We start from the raw sequence: 21,082 nt of genomic DNA on the forward strand, positions 1-21,082 counted from the left end.
GACCAGAGGGCGGGCAGGGTGCCCCACTTGGAAAGGGCTCAGCTGTGCCCCGAGGCGGGTCCTTACCACCTCAGCAGCGAGTCCCCTGCGGAAGGACCTCTGGTGTCCCGGCCAGCGGCGGTGTCTTTGGTGTGTGTTTGGGCAGAAGGGGTCAGGGTGGGAGCGGGAAAGGCTGAGGCCGCTGCTCGGCTGCAGTGGAAGTGGCTCTGAACCCTCCGTGAGGACACCCAGCCACCCAGGTCCCGTGGGGTCCTGGGCAGGTCTTCTCTGACGAGTTATCCCCTCAGCAGGAATGAAGGACCCGACAGCCAGGTCCTCTCCTGCACCCGCGGCCTCAGAGCGCTCGGGCAGTTGTGCCCAGGTCCTGACTGTGAGCTGGTGACCGAAACCCCCCCAGACCCAGTGGCAGGGACAGAGGAGCCCACGTCTCAGAGGCACGGGTTGGGGGTGTGCACACACAGGACTCAACTCGCCCCACTCGTGGGGGACACTGGGCGGCCGCACGTACATGAATGGCAGCCTCCGCCCTGTGTCGTCCAGCTGGTCCCAAGACCTCCCTTCCCCAGGTTGGAGCCGTCGGCGACGAGGAAGAGTGGGTTACCCTCTACGAGGAGGAGAATGAACCTGACGCCCAGACGCTGCAGATCCCGAACCTCACGCCCTACACTCATTACAGGTGAGAGCAGCGGGCCGTGAACCCCGCACGAGGAGGGGGTGCCCCCACCCACAGGTGGCCCCATCTGCAGTAGTGAAACCTGGCTGCATGAGTGTAGGCGAGACACTTCCAGGTGGACCTAACAGTAAATTCAACCTTTCGGGGCACGAGACACGGTCGAGTGTTATTCCAGGGAGGTGGTACCCGATGCTAGGTCAGCCACGCCCCCTACCACCAACGCCGCTGACCAGGCAGCCAGCAGCACGGCTGGTACATTAGGCTTAGTAGCCAAGGCCCACGTGGTTGGAGATGTGGTGCTTTTCTTTACAAGACTCCACGACCTCCGGGGACTGTTACCGTGCTGTGTGTACACAGAGCAGGCGTCCTCAGAGCACCCTTCTGCTTCCCCCTCCCCGCCCAGGACTAGCAGTGATCAAGCACTTAATGTGCCATTTAACCTTTGCTCCTTGATCCTGAAACCTGTCCAGGCAGTACATCCTTGGCCTTAACAAAGGGTAGGCTGGTCATGGGCTGGTAGAGACATCGTGACTCCCCCATAAGGTCACTGAAGGAGGTGGAATTTCCAGTTATCACCAGATGCTGAGTTTGATAAAGTCGCTGTTCTGCCAGGATGGATACATTTCATAAGATCGGGGAACAAAAGACTAAGAATGACTAATTCAGGGAGTAAAAGGTGAGATGTTACGTCTTTTTGCGAAGGACACTTTCAGTACGATACAGCAGGCTTAGGGGTTTTGGAAAAAACCTGATGAGAGATGCTGTTTAACTTACATTCATTTTACCATCCTTCCTAAGATTAGAGCAGATAAATCAAGATACACTTGTTTTTAGAGAAAAACATTCAGCATAAAATGACCTGTTGGGATGCAAGACTTGCCGTGGGAAATTAGTATAAGCTATACAGTTATTTCCAAGATCAGAAAGTGTGATTAGAGATCAGTGAACCTGTCTTAAAATCACGTAAACTTAGGAAGCCCCTCTAATTAATATGTGTGTCCACTTAGGATATTTATCTGGTATATAAGTTCAATTCGAATAGTTGTACATTTTAATAGAGAAGAGATAAAAACTGAGAACATTAACATCGACTTTAAAGAACATCTAATTCCACCCTCGTTTTATAGACAAGGAAAAAGGCAAGTCAGCGATGGGGTGAGAGTCGCAGGGTGTGGAGTCTGGGGCCGTTGCTCGTCTCCTGAACCAACAGAGGATGGGTTGCAGGGCACCCTTGGTCATTAAGAGACGCTGGAATTTCAAAGCTGTCATCTGGTAGCGACGTTGTGGCATTCCACTTCCGTTAAAGAGCTACTTGAGCTCTAATCCCCTGGTCTCGCCCTGAACTTGAACCAGCCAAGGGCATCTGACGGCACAGGTTCTGGCCACGTAACCCATCCAGTCACGCTTCCCTCGGAACGGGAAACTGCTGAGTTGCGGTGCCTTTACCATTCTGTGGAGGCTTTTAGGGCAAGAGGCCATATATGTATTTCACATTTTTAATGAAACTAGGTGGAAAAAGCGCGGCCTTGAGCAATGGCCTCTGTGATGCGGGCAGACACAGATCTGCCCCCGCCCACCTCGTACCCCTGGAGTTGTGGGCGGGTTTCCATCCTTCCACATTACCTCTTGTGCAGAGTAACTCCGGTCGTGGGCTTTGCTTCCAGGTTCCGAATGAGGCAGGTGAACGTCGTCGGTGCCAGCCCCTTCAGTCAGTCCTCCCGGGTCATCCAGACCCTGCAGGCCCCCCCGGACGTGGCCCCCACCAGCATCACCGTCCGAACCGCAAGCGAGACCAGCCTGCGGCTCCGCTGGGTGGTGAGTTGGGAGGTGGGGGGCCTGCGTGGGAGCCCAGAGCTTAGTCATTTCCTAGTCTTGCCTTGTCCCGGTCCAAACTAATCTCATCGTTAAACCAGGAAGTATTGCATTTTGCAGTCGGTGTTGGATCTCAGAGCAGCCCCCGCTTCTTATTAATTAGTAGCATGACTCACTGGCTTCTTGGAACCGAGGAATATCTTTGGGGAGGAAAGCCGCTGGCCCTGCAGGCTGAACCTGCTAAGTCCTTAAGCCAGGTTGACACGGAACCAATACTCAGTATTTGTAAGAGAGCCAGGTTGATATTGAATCAGAACATTTCCCCACAAAATTAAGCTGAAATGTATGAAAAGAAATTATGTCCAGCCAAAGTTACTGAAAGGACTTCATTTAATTAACAGAAGAAAAGTTCCAGGGGAAAGTAGAATAAAGGTCATAAGAATATTCACCCCAGAACATCTCTTCCGGGGACTTGGCCCCCTAAGACAGGCCCGTGCATGGAGACCCTCACGGGGGGCGGCCCCAAGACCTTGGCTCACCGCGGACTGTTGTCCACTTCCAGCCGCTGCCCGACTCGCAGTACAATGGGAACCCCGAGTCCGTGGGCTACAGAGTTACGTGCTGGCGTCCCGACCTCCCGTCCACTGCGCTGGCCCAAGTCATCAGCGACCGGCTGGAGAGGGAGCTCACAGTCGAGGGGCTGGAGGAGTGGACAGAGTACGAGCTGCAGATGCAGGCCTTCAACGCCATCGGGGCCGGGCCCTGGAGCGAGTCCGTGCGGGGCCGGACACGGGAGTCAGGTGAGATGAGGGCTGGCCGGGCCCTCCCCGTGTCTCCCTGGAGACCGAGCAGAGCGTCCGCAGTGTCACTGGCATCTCGCTGGTTCATCCCCCACTCCCCTGCCATGTCTATGTTGACACTTTCCTGAGTAATTAGGTCCAACTGCATTAGAGCCCATGACGCTGCTTTGAAATTGATGATGAATTCTACCAGGGGCTAGACTCGCATTATTACCTTTTTAATTAGGGGTAATTCTCACCACCAATGATGAAAAGTAGGCGTGTACAGAGACTCTAAGGAGATCTTTATAATACAAGGTGTTCGGGACCTCCTCCTGATAAAGTCATGCGTGTGATGTGCTGAGCCTCCCCTGCGCTAGAAAATAGACCCTCAAAAGCTCGATTGCTTTAGCACAATGGCAGTTTATTTCTCTCTCATTACAGCCTAAGATGGGTGTTCTTGTTGTTGGGTGGCTCTCGTCCATGAGGTGATTCAAGGACCCAGGCTCTGCTGTCCTGTAAATTAACCACCATCTGCATGCAGCTGCCAGAGGGGAAGAATGAGCAAAGGGTGGGCGCACCTGTGTCTTAACACCTGCGCAGAAATGGCACACACCCCTCTGCTCACGTCCGCGGGGCTCGGGGCGCCGCTCATGGTCAGGAAGGAAAGGAAAACTTTCAGGGGTCTCTCTGGAGAATGCTCTTCTTCTAGGCTTCGTGGTCAACATGGTTTGCAGGACCCTTACTGGCCTGGTTCGAGTTTGTAGAAACACAGAAAAGTGTTGCTAACACTTTAAGGACGCACAGGACAGCTCTTTCCACTAGTCTGAAATAGTGAGGTTTTCTCCTGAAAAGGCAGAACGTCTCTGCTCCTCTCACCATCCCCTTACCCCGTGATGCTCTCCCAGTGCTTGATGTATCCTGTGGGGGGCAGGGGCGGGGGGGGGGGGTGGGCACTGTTCAATACCTTCCTGACCTCCACCCAACGAGGGGTGAGAAGAAGGTAGAAAGTCTGAGACGGTGAACTAGCTCCATTGTGACTTAGCTGTTTCCTCGGAGGCTTCCTGAGCCCAGGGTGTGTCCTGTCTTCTCAAGGCTCCACAGGTACAAAAGCAGAGAGGTCACCCTGGAAGCCCGTGTGGGACGCAAGGGCAGCCAGGGGAAGCCAGCACCTCCCAGCAGCTGTTTCCACGCTGGATACCTCCAAATGTAATAAGTACATTTAAATTAATTAAAGACTTTTAGTAGGAAGATGAATAAGTTCTGAGTAACCTTATGTACAGCATAGTGATTATAGAAAGTTGTTAAGAACTGAATCACTGTGTTGTACACCTGGAACCAGTATAATACTGTATGTCGGTTATAATTCAAAAAAAAAAAAGAGAGAGTCACTAAGAGAGTAGATCTTAAACATTGTCACCACAAAAAAGAAAAATAAACAGTAATTATGTGACCTAATGGAGGCGTTAGCAAATGCTATGGTGGTAATCATCTTGCAGTGTATGAGATTAAAATGTGCAACATTTTAATGTTGTATGTTGTACACCTCAGTCTTACACAATGTTATATACAAATCATATCTCAGTAAAACTGGAAATAAATATTAAAGTATTTAATTATTAAAGGAAAGCATGAATGCTTTAAGTAAAGATTATAATACCATTTTAAACAGTATTTTTTTTTTAGGAAAAACACAGTCATTGAATAAACCACTCTGATTGAGGTAAAAAGTAGGTTAGACACTGATAAAGAGGGAATTACCAAACTGGAAGCTGGAAATGAGTAAAAAAACCTCAAAATACAGTGCTAAGACATCAAGATTGAAAGTATGATAGAGAGGTTAAGAGACATAAAGAACAGAATGAGAAGGTCCAACATACATTTAATGAGACTCAGAAGAGAAAGGTGGGGGGGAATGAGAGGGAGGAAATATGTGGAGATTATGGCCGAGAAATTCCAGAACTGATATGAGACATTATGTATCTGACTGAAGTCGTGAATCCTGAACAGAATAAATAAAAATAAGTCTGCACCAAGATGCACTGCACTACACCTGCAAATGCAGAAGCCACAGAGCATCTTAAAGACATCTGGAGCAAAGGCATCTCACCTACAAAGACCATTGGAAGCCAACTTCTCCAGAACAAGAGAGGCCAGAAGACAATGGAATGATGGTCTTGAAGGAGCTGAAAGTAAATAACTGTCAACCTTAAATTGTACGCCTGGCTACACCTTCCAAGGATATTGTTCAGAAAACAACAAACTACATGTTATGTAAAGATGAAGAAAGTGTCATTCAAAACAGAAAATAATACTTTGGGGTAAGTTTTCAAAGAACAAAGTAAACCAGTGGCAAAACTGCTGCACTGAGACTCTGGTTTTGTAAAAATCCTTCCAGCTGCTGCACGGCCATCTTTCCAGTGGTCAGAGGCCATCGCTCTATGTGTGAACTCACTCCAGTGTTTTCTTCTACCTCTGCTCTCCTCAGACGATCTTGGATCGTCTCTTACGTGGACTCTGAAAAGACTTTGCCGAGCAGTGTCATTGTCTGAGGTATAGATTTTGTATCCAGCAAAGCACTGTGGGCTCGCTTTCGTCTCGGTTGACAGCTGTGTGTGCGTGTGGCCAGAAGAGGACCGCGTGCAGGCCAGCGGGGCTGACTGTGGCCAGGCTCATAGTTCGCTTGCTGAGAAAGCTTCTGATCTCAAGGGAGAATTGTTCCTACAGCTTACACTTTGCTTTGCCAGCTATCCCGTTCTTTCTTCTTTTGAGGGTTATGGCTTACAGAAAATTATCTTTCGTTTTTAACTGAATGTTTGTTCAGTGAGAAATTTTGGTTCAACACATATCTCTTGGAGAAGAAGAGAACAGTTTTGGTTCAGCAGGTGTTTCCATTACAACTTGATAATAGGGTTATTGATCTTCATTTCAAGATATGGGTGGTTCAGATTTCAGATTTTTTTTTTTTTTTTTTTTGTGATACACGGGCCTCTCACTGTTGTGGCCTCTCCCATCGTGGAGCACAGGCTCCAGACACGCAGGCTCCGCGGCCATGGCTCACGGGCCCAGCCGCTCCGTGGCATGTGGGATCTTCCCAGACCGGGGCACGAACCCGTGTCCCCTGCATCAGCAGGCGGACTCTCAACCACTGCGCCACCAGGGAAGCCCTCAGATATTTTTAATACCAGAAGAGTGGGCTCCTTGGGACCCCTTATGGGCTGTTCTCTCCTCTAGGGAAACTGGTGCTGTCATGTTGGCCCCTCCATCTGGGGCTGGTCCTGGAGGGGTTCAGTACCCCCACCTCCAAATGGAGCTTCCAGAACCTTCTGCTGCAGGAAGCTTCTCACCTCTGACCCACAAGCCCCTCCCAGCTGTGGCAGCTCTGATATCTTGCCTTCCCTGGTGCTGCCGAGGTTGGGCAGGTAGCCTCCCCAGCAGAGAAATCAGCCCCTTCAGATGACTTGTCCTGCCAGTCACTGCTCAGCATTGGGCAAAGAGGGTGAAGGGGCTACACGGGCCCACTGGCGGAGTGCTACCACCACCACTGATGAGGACGGAGAGGGGTTGGAGAGAACTGGTGGGGAGAGGAGAGCTGCACTCCCACCTCTGGAACCCAGCGTCACCTCAGTGAAGATAGCCATCCATCAGTGCTTAGAAACAGCACGGTGCGCAGACGCGCTGAAAGCCAGCAATGGAGGTACCGAGCAGAACGTCTTGAACCACATTTAAATGAGGTTTCCAGTTTTGAAGTGCAGTCAAGCTGGTTTCATGACACCTTATGATATATTATAATATATTATAAGGGTAAATGAGGCCCTAAAAATCAAAGAGACTACATGAGGAGTAGCTGTGAGCTGAGGGGTGGGAAACCCTGTAGAGGAGAGAGAACAACTGAAGGAAAAACGCATTTTAAATGGTATTGTTTTTAATGAAAGGGGAGATTCTAGGATGGTCTCAAAACTCAAGATATCAGGTTGGGAAAGAAGTTGAATCTCCTTCAAGTTAGGTAATGAGTAAGATTTGTTTTTCAAATCTTAGAAACACAAATACTTAGTAATTAGATGGCAGAGTTCATCCTGGTGGGACTCGAAGCAGCTGAAATGTTCATCCTGAACACTGCGATTTTCTCTGCCTGTCTTCTCATTAGGAAACCAGCTGTGTTCTAGGCGCCGGGGCTGCGTTGCTGTGATCACAGGGTTGCCCTCATTCTCTGGAGATGTGGATGGCCTGCCAGTAAATGGTTTCACATGTCACTGCATCTTAGGAAATCAGCTCTTATTTGTAGATCTACAGTGAGAATTGGGCATTCATGGTTTCAAAAATTAACCCGAAGGAAGCAGTTAAGGATTGAGAGGTTGACCGTTTGTGTTGCTATGACAATGGCTTCTCTCTTCACAGACAGGGATGGGAGTTTAGAACATAGCGCTAGTATCTTGGGCATAGAGTATATTTTCTGCTCTCACCTGATTCTAAATAAAGTCAGAAAACGAAGTTAGGTAAATGGGAGGCTTACCTTCTCTTTGAATGATCATGGCTCCTTTAATTCACAGCTGATTCCAGGTGCCAGCTTATCCCTCAGTTTTTTAGAAACTAAGCACGGGTGTAAACAGTGTCCTGGTAACTGCCTCGGAAGTTACGACACCCGGTGGGGCCCCCAAGGCACAGAGAGCACAGGTGACGCCATGGGAGCCACCGCCAGAGGCAGGGGGACACAGGGCGGCATGTGTGGCAAGCATGCTCCCCTTCAGGGGGCTGAGTTAACCGGAAACCGTGAAGATTCTTTTCCTGTGACCCTTATCTGCTCAAATAAATTAATATTCTTTTGTTGAATGACTGAATAACGGAATGAATGACTCTCAACTGACATATTTGGGAAGAAAAAATTTTTATCGGCCCAGTGGGCTGACTTGCATCTTCTCTCTCCAGAAATGCCAGGAGGGCCCCTGTGCTTGGGACTAACAGGCACCGACAGTGGCATCTCTGTTTTGTGGGCACTGGCAGCCGGTCTGGTGCCTGAGTTCTGAGGACAGTCAGTCAGTGTAGCAAGTGGACAAAGGGAGGGGGGCCACTGCCTCCTGGGCATCGAGCCAGGGAAGTCGCCCTTTCCTGGGGCTTGCAGCCCTCCCAGGACAGAGGTGGCTGAGCCCAGGTTCAGTGTCCCCCAGAAGCTCGCCCTGTGAGGTGGCAGCCTGTTGCTGGGCCTCCTCTTCTCTCCATCTCAGACCTGCCGGTCGTGGGAACGACCAGGTCAAGCTTGCGACGACGGAGCAGCACCTCTTCCAGGCCCAGCATGAATCCTGGCATGTTTTTCTTAAAGCCTGTGTTCATTTCCTGGGGCTGCAGTAACAAAGGACCCAAACTGTTGGCTTCAAACAACAGATATATGTTCTCTCGTAGTTCTGGAGGCCAGAAGGTGGAGACCGAGGCGTCAGCAGAGCCGTACTCCCCCTCTGGAGGGGCCGGGAGGGCCTGTCACAGCCAGCCCCCAGCTTCCAGAAGCTCCTGGGCTGTGGCAGCACAAGCCTAGTCCTGCCAGGGGGTTCTCCCCACGTGCACATCTGTTTCTTCTCATACGGACACCAGTCCTATTGGATTAGGACCTACACTACCCCTGTGTGACCTCATGTTATTAATTACATCTGTAACAACCCTGTTTCCAAATAAGGTCACATTCTGGGTAGTGGGGTCAGGACTCCAGCATAGGAGCTTGAGGGGACACAATTCAACCCACAACAAAGACCAAATCACTTCAGTGTAGGAACTCTAGGAATCATAGGTTGGGAGCACTGTCGTCGTGCAAACACACATTACTTTCCGGATTCAGACTAACTGACTAACAGAGTCACCTTCACAGTGGCTGTGCCATGAGGAGGAAGTACTTACGCGTGAGTGAGCGAATGGATGGATGGGTGAATGGATGAGTGAGCAAATGGATGGATGAGCGAATGGATGGATGAGTGAGCAAATGGATGAGTGAGCGAATGGATGGATAAGTGAGTGAATGGATGGATGAGTGAGCAAATGGATGAGTGAGCGAATGGATGAGTGAGCGAATGGATGGGTGAGCCAATGGATGGGTGAGCCAATGGATGGGTGAGCCAATGGATGGATAAGTGAGTGAATGGATGGGTGAGTGAGCGAATGGATGGGTGAGCGAATGGATGGGTGAGCGAATGGATGGGTGAGTGAGCAAGTGAATGAATCAGTGAGTGAATGAATGAAAGAGTGAACCAGCCCACAGGGCGGTCCTGGGGGTGACTGAGAAGACGCCAAAGCCCCATCACGTGTTATGTACCCATGAGATTCGTGAACTTGACGTGTTCTCCTTTTCGACCGTGGAGGCTCTGGGGGTGCTGAGAGCTGCCCTTTTCTTGGTGCCTGTTACTCCCACACAGGGATGTGCACTTGGTAACCCTCCCCTCCCCTCCCCTCCCCTCTCCACCCACGTGCCCCCCCCAAAGTGCCCCGTTTGCAGATGTCAGTAAACTGGTGTGTGACGGTGAGGATTTCCGTCTAGGATGAAAGTCACAGTTCTCACAAGTTAATATAAGACTCAGGCGAAGCTTGTTTTCTTGCTGGGTGGACTCAGGTAAAACTGAGCTCCTAAATACCCAGGATTCATGGAATTTGTTGCTAATATTAAAGAGATTTACATTTCTGTGCAGGTTTAATCTGATCACTGCAAAATGTTCAGAATACACTGCTGTTTCAAGGACTTGATTATGTGGGTAAAAATTAGACCTTTATTAGTAGAAGCCTTTAGACTTTGGGTGCCAATCTATTTAACTCATTCTCTGCAGTTCCTTCAGCCGCCCCTGAAAACGTGTCAGCCGAGGCCGTCAGCTCCACCCAGATTTTACTGACGTGGGCTTCGGTGCCCGAGCAGGACCAGAATGGGCTCATACTGGGCTACAAGGTATGTGCTCAGGTGACCGTCCTCCGCCCACGCTGTGACGGTGCTGTCACCTGTCTCCCCAAATGCGTGAGCCCACGTTTTCCTGCCGATCTGCAGCTCTGGCCTGTCTCCTGATCCCACGTCACTTGTCTCGTCTACCTTCATCACCGGCTGGAGATGAGGCATCGGTGTTCCCTCTTCCTGTGGGCCAAGACAAGGCACTAAAAGCTCTGAGCCCGTTTCCTCTCTTGTAAAGTGGGAGGAGTGATGGTAGCTCCCTCCCAGGGTTGGTGTGGGAAGTGGCTTTTTCTGTGAAATGCTAAGGACGTATCATTAGATCCCTGCGCGTGTGTCTGCACGTGTGTCATCAGCGGTGAGGGTTGGACACCTTCCAGCTTCTCTGGAAGGCGTTTCTGGGTTTAGTCTTGTGTGTGTTTACCCAGACCCTTAAAAACCTACTCTGTTTTTGTTCCGCCCCCTCCCCCAAGAAGCAGGACAGATCTTCCTGGATTTGGCCACAAGGCCACGCTTGTCTCGTGCACTGCCGCCTTCTCCTCCCCGCTCTCCATCATTTAGATCCTATTCTGTCTCCCCACCTGTTCTCATGCCCTCCCCCGACCCCGGCACCCTGATGGCTCCCTTCTGGCCCCTTTAGACATGGCGACCCCACTGAGGGGGTTCAGTGACCAGCACTCCACGCCCCCTACCCGGACCCTGGAGAAGAGCGCTCGCCAAGCCCTTTTCAAAGTCCCCCCTGATGACCCCCTCTTTTACGGCCCTCTGGTCACTGATCTGAGGGACCAGTTCCGAGAGGGTGAGCTTAGGGGATAAGGGGGAGCAGGCGGGCCGTGGAGGGGGCATCTCAGCGTGCTGTGTCTGCAGCGTGGGCAGTAACTAGCCCAGGGGTGGGGCCTCGGGTTCAGGGGGAGAGCACAGGTGTCCTGAGGCAGGAGCCTAATGTCCCGATAAGCCGGGCACACGAGTGGCTGCTGGCCCCTTGCACGGAAAAAGCACGTCTCTGTGTTCCTAGCGAGCCCTGGTTTCAGTGGCTGCCGCTGGGCACCTGAAACCCTGTGAATTACAGCAGGGCGTCTGGCTCTCCCAGTCTGGCCATGGCTGGGGCACATCTCCAGCTGCCTTCCAGTCTGGAGTCCAGCTGCTTCATCTCCATCTTTCCCCCAAAATGCCAGCAGATAGGAATTAGATCGCTAAGCCCTCAACACAGCTGCCCAGGGGGAGGACCCTCAGTTGCCTGGTCCTTGCCGCGTGGTCCAGGCCCGCGAGGCCCCGCCTTGCACACCGTCCTCCTGACCACCCCCCCCCCCCCGGTGTGTCACGCTCAGATCCTGTACCGCGCCAGAGATCTGGATCCGGAGCCCAGGAGCCACGTGGTCCGAGGGAACCACACGCAGTCCGCGCTCCTGGCGGGTCTGGGCAAGTTCGTGCTGTACGAGCTCCAGGTGCTGGCCTTCACCCGCATCGGGAACGGGGTCCCCAGCTCGCCCCCCATCCTGGAGCGGACCAAAGACGACGGTACGTCGACGGCTTGCCTTTGCCCGTCTCCCAGGTTTGCTGTCGCCATCCAAACCCTTTGGATGGTTGTCATTTTTAACTTACTTTTCAAAACACTCTTTTTTCTTCGTTTCAGCACAGGAAAACAAAACAAAGTTGTTTTCTGGTCACTGAGCGCTTCTATGGCCAGTTTCAGCCGGAGTGAATGTTCACAGCCTAATTAACAGCCTGAGCACAATTTCATCGTAGCTCTGCTGTAGGCAGTGCAGTAAAGGCTGGGCAGCTGGGCCAGAAAAACCTAAGGCCTGGTGGTGTTGGCACAAACCTGGCTGAAAAACCCCACTGCAAACCCCGTGCCTCGATTCTAGATTCCCTGGGCTTCCCGCTCGCGTTTGCATAGTAAGGGGTCATTAGAGGCCCCACAGAGTGCAGTGTGTGATGGGTTCCCAGGATACCCGGGGTTCGCAGCCTCTGTAACAAGTACATCTTGACGGCATTGTCTAAATCATCAGGAAATACGTTTCTCCACTTTGCAGATGTCAAACACTTAAAGGTTAGCTGCTTTACATGATCTGTGTTAAATAGACCATGATGAATATTCTGGGGGAAAATGCCAGTATCCCCCCAAAAAACCCAGGCTCAGAAGCAGCTGACAGAAGTGAAACACCCATAGATTTTCTTAAGCATCTTTACTGAAGTAATTAAATCAAGCCCCCATCGCACTCTGACCGCTGAGTTGACAACGTTCTCTCCGTGTTCCTGGGAGACACCCGTAGCTGGGCCTCCCCTGGGTCAGAAGAGGGGCGCCTTGAACCTGGTCCTTCCCTGGGAGCTGGTCTCAGGGCGGCTGGAGTCTGAGAGGGACCGTGTAACCTCAAGGTCATGTCTTTGCAAAACTATATGCTCTGTCGAGGGCCACACCCATAAAAAGTAACAGGAGCTTTTAGGAACTGTTCCTCAGACTCGGGCAGTTATCACGGTTTCTTCCCAAAGTATAGGCTGGGGAGAGTCATGGCCTGATTTCTCTTTCTCTCTCACAATCCCGATATAAACGTGTTTCTCCTTCCCCTCATTTCATTGTGATGCAAATGATCAGCCTTGGGGACAGTGAGGGGGCAGAAACCACAGAGTGCAGGCGTCAGAGTTTCCTATTCGTGAATTGGTCCTGGTGTGCGAGCCCGTGGCCTCCTTCATTCATTTGTTTTACCTGAACACGGGTCATGACACATGTTTATAATTTAAAATACTGTTCTCAACCTAATAGCTTGAGGCAGAATCCAGCAGCCCTGGAATGACTGTAACGCACGTCGCTTTATGTGTGTATTGATTGCTGCATGCTCATGGCCTCTCACCTGGGAGCCAATCATTCTTAAGTTCCAACAAGAAGTTCCCACGCTGGCCACACGCTTACTCACCTCTCCATTTAAGTAAATATATTTTACGACGGCCGTGACGCTATTATCCAATGGTGCCGGGATACATAGCTGGTTTTTGAATTACTGCTGCACCAGACCGCACAGAAGCGCTATTCCGTGTGTTTGTGGACATCAACTCTTAATTTTCTGGGATAGTGCGGGAGAGGGGTCGTGTGCCTAAGAGAAAAATCATTGGTTACAGCCATGTTACTTGGTCAGTAATTGTAACCTCCATTTGGAGGTGGGAGGCACCTTCGGCCACCTTATTTATCTGACACCTGCTTGGTGGATGTCCAGCCCAGGAGAGGAATCAGCTCAGATTGGTGAAGTCTCTCCTGTGACGTGACGTACCCTCTACGATGCCGTTTAGCGACTGGGCCGCCAGCTTTAGGTAACACGCTCACAGGACTCACAGCATAGCTCATGAGCACTGCTTACGCCGCTTGGAAAGCAGATGAGCTGGATTCAAAATGAGACATTTCTCAAAATCATTAGGGAGACACAGAGATTCCAAAAGTCACTTTCCCAGAACTGAGAGTAACTCACCCATGAACGGTGTCATCGGCAGTCATGACTGTCCTCGGCCAGCCCACAGAACCCTCCCCCATGAGGCCCCGTCGTGTACCCACGTGACATCCCAGCGGCGCCTGAGTCACCGGTCTTTTTCTCCCTTCAGCCCCAGGCCCACCCGTGAGGCTTGTGTTCCCAGAGGTGAGACTCACGTCTGTGCGGATCGTGTGGCAGCCACCGGAGGAGCCCAACGGCGTTATTCTGGGTAAGGGAGCGGCAGTGACTAAAGAGATCACAGCTCAGAGACAGATCACAGCTTAGAGGGAGATAACAAACAGATCGATTTCATCTATTTTTATTAGATGTCTAAGAGGTTAAAAAAAAAATCCTGTCTACAGCAGCCTGGCGTCTTCTGAACTGAGAGACTGCAGCCCTCTAACTGTGTCCTGCACTAAGGTTCCTTTGCAGAATGAAATTTACATTTTGTTAGCCCAGAATTTCGTGTTCGTTCGTGGTTCGTGGCAGTCTGTACTTGACCTTCTGTCCGCTCTGAAATAACCCAGCTATTTTGATGTGTGTTTGGAAAACCACGGGCTTGTTTTTCATGGAAGATTCACTCCCAGGCTTTGATCCGATGTCCCGGAAACGTCTGTCTTCTGCTGCAGGGCCTGCACCTAACCCTTTGAGGAAGTTTCCCAAGTGAACTGCATGCTTAGGTCTCAGGGAAATGGTTTACTCTGAACTTTTCACTCAGAGCAGCAGCTCTGATAACTTTGATGAACAGCCTTAATTTGTCCTAGTTTCCTAAAGGCAGCAAATTTAATTTTGAAAACTCATCAGCCCCTTTATTTGTTCGCCCTTTTTCACCAGGACAAATTAAGGGCCTCAGATATGCCAGGCCTCAATGCTCAGAGAGGTAGGTAAGGAGTGGATGAGATGTAGGTGGGCCGTCCTCGCAGGGTAGACACCAGCGACACTACCACGTGGTCGCGATGCGGTAGGGGTTCCAGGAAACGCCCTGCAAGCCACGCCTCCTGGGCCAGGGGGCTCAGTGGGCAGAAGGCATTGTCGGGCTTTATCTTGAGGATGAGTGGTAGCAAACCACAACTTGGGTCCGCTAGCCCGCGCCCAGTAAAGCCAATCTACTGACATCGGGTTGCAGTGAAGGAAAGCGCGGCCTTCATTGCAGGGCAACAAGCAAGGCGTCCAGGGCAGCTGGTGCTCAAAACACCCCAACTCCCCGAAGCGTTTCAGCAGAGCATTTTTAAAGGCCAGGCGAGGGAGGGGGGTCGCGGGGTGTGCGATCAGCTCACGCGCAGCTCTCTGAGTGGTTGACGGTGAGGTCACAGGGCAGTGGCACAGGGGTTCACGTGATCAATCCTCAGGCTCCAGTAGGTCTGGGGACTACGTTTCGTGCTCAGGGTCATTGAGTAGTTAACGTCTTCCACGTGGCGGAGGTTTTAGCATCTGTAAAACAGCTCAGGGTAAGGGCATCAGATACTGTTATCTGGGTACCTCAGAGAGGAGCTACAGCAGAGGATGTGGGGAGGGTCCATGCTGGGAAGGCCCATAGGGTCCCGCTCGGTTGCATAAGTGGTTTCCAAATCCTTGAATGGAGCGCTGCCTTTTGCCTGTGGGAGCACAGACCTCCCAGAGGGAGACGCGGGCTGGGCCGGGCTGTGAACCACTGGGAAGGCCGTGCTTCGCGTGCAGGAGGGGCCAGAGGCCCAGACCTTTCAAAGTGGGCCTTTAAAGGCCAGGCACGAGGCCCGGTGTAAGCTCCAGACGCAGGCAGCCCTGAGATGCGGTGTTAACCTCCTCACCCACGGCAGACCCCACATAGCCTGCTTGGGTTATCGGGGACTGACGGTAGGACCATAAACACGGCTTACAATCAGCAGTAAAATGCACCACTTAGACCTGCTTTTGAGCTGAGGGTTATAAGATTTGGTCTAGAAAAGGGTTACACTTAATTTTTTTTAAAAAAATTTGAAAATCTGTGCTGAGGACCTTGAGAAGCGAAGTGACACGATCGGATGTGTCTTTTGGATAATGTCGGGCAGCCGTGAAAAGGGTGGACAGAAAGGCAGATACTTATTGAGTTCTGACTTCATTAAGACGGAGCCTGGGGCTCCCAAGTCATCTGCACAGCAGGCCAGGGGCCCTTCGGCTCCACTCTTTCCTTCTGCAGTTCCTGCAGCCACTTGGCGGTGACGACAGTGTTTCTGAACTAGGGGACCTCTGGAACCGCAGGTTCTTGCTGTTAAAATCACAACAAACAGCCGGAGAAGCCTCTGTTGCCGTGTGCGTTTCAGATCCCGTCCAGCTGAGGAGCCATCGCAGGCCAGTCTCAGGCCCTGGGGCGGCAGTGGTCTGCAGAGCTGGCTGCTACCCTCCAGCTTTCCTGGAGCCCGCACGCCGGCAGGGCCTGCCCCCGACTCAGTGCCCAGCCTACAGCCTTTCCCGGAACAAGCAGGGCGAACACGCAGGGCGAACCGTCTGTTTACCCAGGGCACGCCCCAGCACGCTGTGGAACAGGAAACGTTTCCAGAGCACAAGATGCGAAATTCCACCTGTCACTTCCAGCCCTAGGAGCCTTCCAGAGCGGTGTTCTCTGTGAGGATCGGGGGCCCCGGCTGCTGGGGAAGGAGGCCCCAGGCCCCAGGCCCCCGCCACCGCCTCTGCTGATAGCCCGGCTCGTCCCGATTCTGGAATCATCTCTGTGCTCTCCTCAGCTTTCCGGGCCGATAAGAATTAGTTCTGACAGCAGGACTCCACGGGGATGTGCAGAAGGCAAGTGTGCCCTTCACGTGGGATTCCCTCTTCGCGCAGACCGCCGTGTGCTCTGGTTTTGTTGCCGTGACTTTGAACTGCTCATCCGAGGGCTTCCCTGCCAACGCGGTGAGGCTCTGGCCCCAGCCAGCTCTGAGCCGTGGTACTCGCCTAGTGCTTTGCCAGGAGAGACCCCCTACCCCGGGCCGCTGCTCTTCCTTTGACGGTCACATCAGATGGCGTCTCTGCCTGCGGCTTACCCCCTCGCCCATCCCGACCTGGGCTCGGCTCTTCTCCTCTTTGCTCCCAGAGCACCTGCGCTCACAGTCACAGCACGAATCCTCCGTCCACAGGAGACCGGCGGCTCGCTTTAGAATCGTGCCACCTGCTTTTAAGGGTGTCTTCAACATCAGTTTTTCTGATCATAAAAGCACGTGTACAATGCAGGTAATTTAGATAGCGTTTCACATTCATCCAGTTTAGAACCACAGAAAGTCTGACGATCCCCAGCAGAGGAGAGGATTTGGGGGTGCAGCATCACACACTCTTGTTGGGGGCGTGACCTGGCACAGCCGCGGTGGGGCGATCCGGGCATGGGTGCACCCCACACCCCAGGTCTTAACCCTGGAGAAATCCTCACGCCTGTTCACAGGAAGAAACGCACAAGGAGATCCACTGCAGGGCTGCTTTAAAGAACAGAAAATTTTAAAAAAGAAAGAACTGGAGACAATCCGAATGTCCATCAATAAGGCGATGAAAAGGTAAAGTGCGGGCCATTCATTACCGCAGAAATCACGGTAGCAACTGAAGTAACGAACAAGACCTACATGTGTCAACGTGAATAAGGCTCACCAGCATCTGTTGAGTGAAGAAAAGCAAGTTGCGGAAGAGTAGATGCAGCTGAAGAACGTCTCTGTACATCTGAGCGCTCCACAGACATTGCCGTGTATCATTTATGGCCACACGTATACAGTAAAAGCGTAAAACCGTGGCAGGAATTTGCAATAAGTTGAGGATAGGCGTTACCTTTGAGGAAGAGGATCCAATAAGACCACCAGAATAGCTTCAACTTTTTTCTGTCATGTTTTCTCTCTTACAAAAATAAAAACAAAAACCATAAAAATTAGGCAAAATCACAAGGTTTGTTCAGTGTGTGATGAATACATGGGTGTGTGATCTATGTTATTCCAAGCATTTTTCTGCATGTTTGAAGTACTTTAGAGTACAGCTGAAGTATTAGTTTAGAGCGGCCCCCGCTCACCGCAACTAGAGAAAGCCTGCGCGCAGCAACGAAGACCCAACGCAGCCGAAGATTAGTTAATTAATTAATTAATTTAAAAAGTGACGACGGCCCTCCCCTCTCCTCCCCACCCTGGACCCACAGGGACATGGCCTGAAGTCCCACCACGGGCGCTGGCCGGGCGTCATGTCCGCGGGAACGTCAGGGCAGGTGTGGCACAACAGAGGGTCGCACGCGGCCCAGCCTCTTCGGGCTGCAGAGGGTGTGATGCAGAGACAGGAACCAGGCCCAGAACTGCTCGTCTCTCAGGATGTGGCCCCACGTACACAGCCCTGAGCAGCGGGCCTCATCCTCCGTGGATCCCCAGGCAGGCGCGGTCTGCACGACCTCTCCGGCAGGACCACGGGCTGCCCCCTTTGGGCCTCCCCTGTGTTTTAAACCCTGCGTGGCGGACAGGCTGGGTGGAGGGGGCAACCCCGCAGCCACGTGGCCGGGCGCCGACCTCGGCGAGTGAATTCACACCAGTCACTTAGTCCCTGTGTGCCTGGGCTTCCCCACCCTCCAGGGGGGCGGCATGTCCCTCCCTGGTCGGGCCAGTACGCGGTGCACAGAGAACCCAGAACAGGGCCAGCCTCCCAGCGAGTGCCCGGTCAGCGCCAGCTGGAGCGCTGTGGCCATTCGGTATCTCACCCCTTCTCTTGGGCCGGGGAGTGTTCTGCATCACTGTGTATTTACACGCAGTGTTTACTCCTACCCACCAAGGGCGTGTTGCACAGCTTCGCTCTCCGCTACCCTGGCGGCTGGAGTGGAGGCTTTATGCTGGAAGGCAGCATGGGGCCAGGTCACAGGACTCCCCCGAGGCACTGAGAAGCTTGGGTGTGGATCTGTAGTCCCTGGGGGTCGCTGAAAAATCACAAAACTCCAAATAAGGAGGGGGTCGTACTTTAATCCCTTGACAGTTACAACCGTGGCCAGACAGAGTGAGACAGTGCTCTGTGTCCCTCCAAAGTGGGAGACAGCACACTGGAGCCTCTGTGGCTGCAATGGCGTTGAGGGGTCATTGTAACGAACGCTGTCTTGGGTAACCTGTCACCTGGATATCGTTACAGCCAGCGCACTAAATGGCAGGTGCCGTAGGAAAGACGGGAAAACAGGTTCTAAAGATTCGGACTGGTGTCCACAGGGAACAAAGGAAGACATCTTTCTTCGAGACTCACTTTGCATCCGGGGGCCTTGAATCAGCGTTCCTACTCCGGCGGCGCAGCCTTCTGAGTATATAACCACCTCTGAAGCCAGTGCTTTTGTAATCTGTACCAAAACGTGTTCTTACATTTCCAAAAGAGATTAACAGCGGGAAACGCTGGAGGCGCCTGGAAGGAAAAACACTTGCTTATTTGTGTAAATATTTTACCAGGGAGAGCTGGCGGCATTCAGAGCCTCCCTCTGGGGGGCACGGTGGGAGCCACCGGAGAGTGGCCATCCCCCCACCACTTGCCAACTGCTCCACAGTCCCTTAAATGCTGTTACACTCAAGTGATGCATGTGATCTTCAAATCCACGCGAGTCTGCCCTGCCGGACACGCCAGATCCCCCCCCCACCCGGTTAGAGGTCAGCTTGCCCACGAGGGCTGAACCTTGACCTTTAGCTTGTCACACAAGGGTGTGCGAGGACTCTGCTGGGAAGTAGAGGCTCGACTATGATCCGAGTTTGCAAATGCATCGTTTCCTCCACTGTTGCATTTGTCAGCCCCCAGCCCTCGAACGGATAAGCCATAAACCCAGCGAGCCAGCTGGCATCTGGGCTAGGCTGACGCTTGCCCGCAGGGAGACTCAGCTGCTGTGGGTTCCACGAACCAGGAATGGGCGCTGGGGGGGCTGTCACCAGCCACACCCCCCGACAGTGCCTGCAGAGGGGTCGGCAGCACCGGACCCCTCTCGTGGCCTTGGCCTCGGGGCCCCGGGGATGGTCACCGCACAGACGACTCTCAGATCGACGCCATTGTTTGCCCGGGAAGCATCCAGTCTTGATAAAAGCCTGCCACCACCTAAACTGTCTACACGATTCTCTCAAAATAAATCTGGGGCCCTTCGACAGCCAGATCATTGAACCGAGGCAGCCGAGACCCCCCGCCGACCCCCCGCAAAGCCCTCCTGTCCTCAGCGGCACCTCTCAGACTCTCCTGTTTGCGCCTCCCCCTCGCGTGGCCCGGAACCTGTCTCCTGCTTGGAGCCTCGACCTCTTTGGGTCCTGATTTTCTGGATGAGCCACGTCTCCCCATCTCCTGGGCACTTCTGAGCTGCTCAGGCTTCTCTCACCCACAGTTTTCGTCTTCGCCGTGGGGCCCCGCGGCTCGTACGTGGCCTGGCTTCTCCGAATGCCTGTGTCACCGCGATTCACTGTGACCTTCAGGAGCGGCTGCTCTGGGCGCCTCTCCTCCCGCCGTGGACCCCGCCCCCTGTTCCTTCCTTGCGTGGCTGCGGCCTCTGACCTCACGTCGCTGAGATTCTGCTCGTGTTTCTGAGCTCCCTGGGCCCAGAGTCACATACGAGCCTCGTCCCGCGACGCCATCCTCGTTCCTGACGCGCGAGCCCGCGCTCGGCGTTTGCTCCCGGCCGTCTCTGTATAGAAGCCTCTTCCGTTGTTCATCACGTCCGTGTCAAGGTGAGGTGCGAGCATTCATCTTCATCAGCGCACCACAGAACGGGGACAGTAGGGGTATTGTCTCTCTTTTAGGGCAAATAACAGGAAGATACAAACATATCCCTCGGGCCGAGGAATTTTCTCCCAGTGGCTCCATGTGGGACCTGGATCAGAGAGAACAGCCCAGATTTCACGCAGTTCTCTGGGCAGCCGGGAGCCCTCGGGGCTCAGGCAGAAAGAGCCATTGAATGGGAAGCGTCTCGTGTGGGGCAGAGCCCCGGCCTCTCCACCTGCCCACCCTGCTCGGGAGCTCAGAGCGCATCTCCTGGCAGCCTGGCCTCGGTGACCCACAGCAGGCCTGTGGACTGGGACATCCACTTTGCCGTCCCGCTGCACACCTTACTGTCCTCGTGCCCTGCCTTTACAGCCGGCACAGCGCCCTGGCTGCGGCCGGGCCGAAGGCTGGTCTCCGCAGCCGTGGGTGAGCCCACCTGCTCCTTGCTGCCTGTCTGTCCCCCCCTCAGACGTGGCATGGCTTTGGCTCCAGGCCCTGCCGCAGGGGACCTGACCCGCCCCTCGCCTGAGCCCCTCCCTGCACAGGCACCCCAAGGCTCTTCCAGGCACCCCATCTCTTGGGCTGCTTTCTGAAACAACGCGTCCCCTCCAGATGGAACGTCGCCCACGGAGGTTCGCGCTTGAGTCCAGCCTCAGGCCGGGCACCGTGCCTCTCGCTGCGTCTAGATGCTCTTCCTCAGTCACCCTGAAAATATCCTGTTGAGTGGCCAAGTTGTTTTCTATTTTGTCCCCCTTTCCGTGACGTCATCAGGATCCTA

At 53.1% G+C, this 21,082-nt stretch overlaps 1 protein-coding gene across 1 annotated transcript in view; it reads left to right on the forward strand.

The window, feature by feature from the left end:
* The window catches only part of SDK1 (sidekick cell adhesion molecule 1), a gene marked incomplete at both ends in the record, with an annotated part of 814,918 nt that overhangs the window by 710,827 nt on the left and 83,009 nt on the right, over positions 1-21,082 (forward strand). Inside the window, 6 exons of the mRNA XM_082671251.1 lie at positions 567-676; positions 2,338-2,488; positions 3,048-3,285; positions 10,065-10,180; positions 11,503-11,692; positions 13,763-13,861. Of these exons, the coding sequence (XP_082527377.1) occupies positions 567-676; positions 2,338-2,488; positions 3,048-3,285; positions 10,065-10,180; positions 11,503-11,692; positions 13,763-13,861 (904 nt within the window). The remainder of the gene's footprint in view (positions 1-566; positions 677-2,337; positions 2,489-3,047; positions 3,286-10,064; positions 10,181-11,502; positions 11,693-13,762; positions 13,862-21,082) is intronic.

The sequence above is a fragment of the Grampus griseus genome (genome assembly GCF_964374135.1).
Source record: "Grampus griseus genome assembly, chromosome: 14".
NCBI lineage: Eukaryota > Metazoa > Chordata > Mammalia > Artiodactyla > Delphinidae > Grampus > Grampus griseus.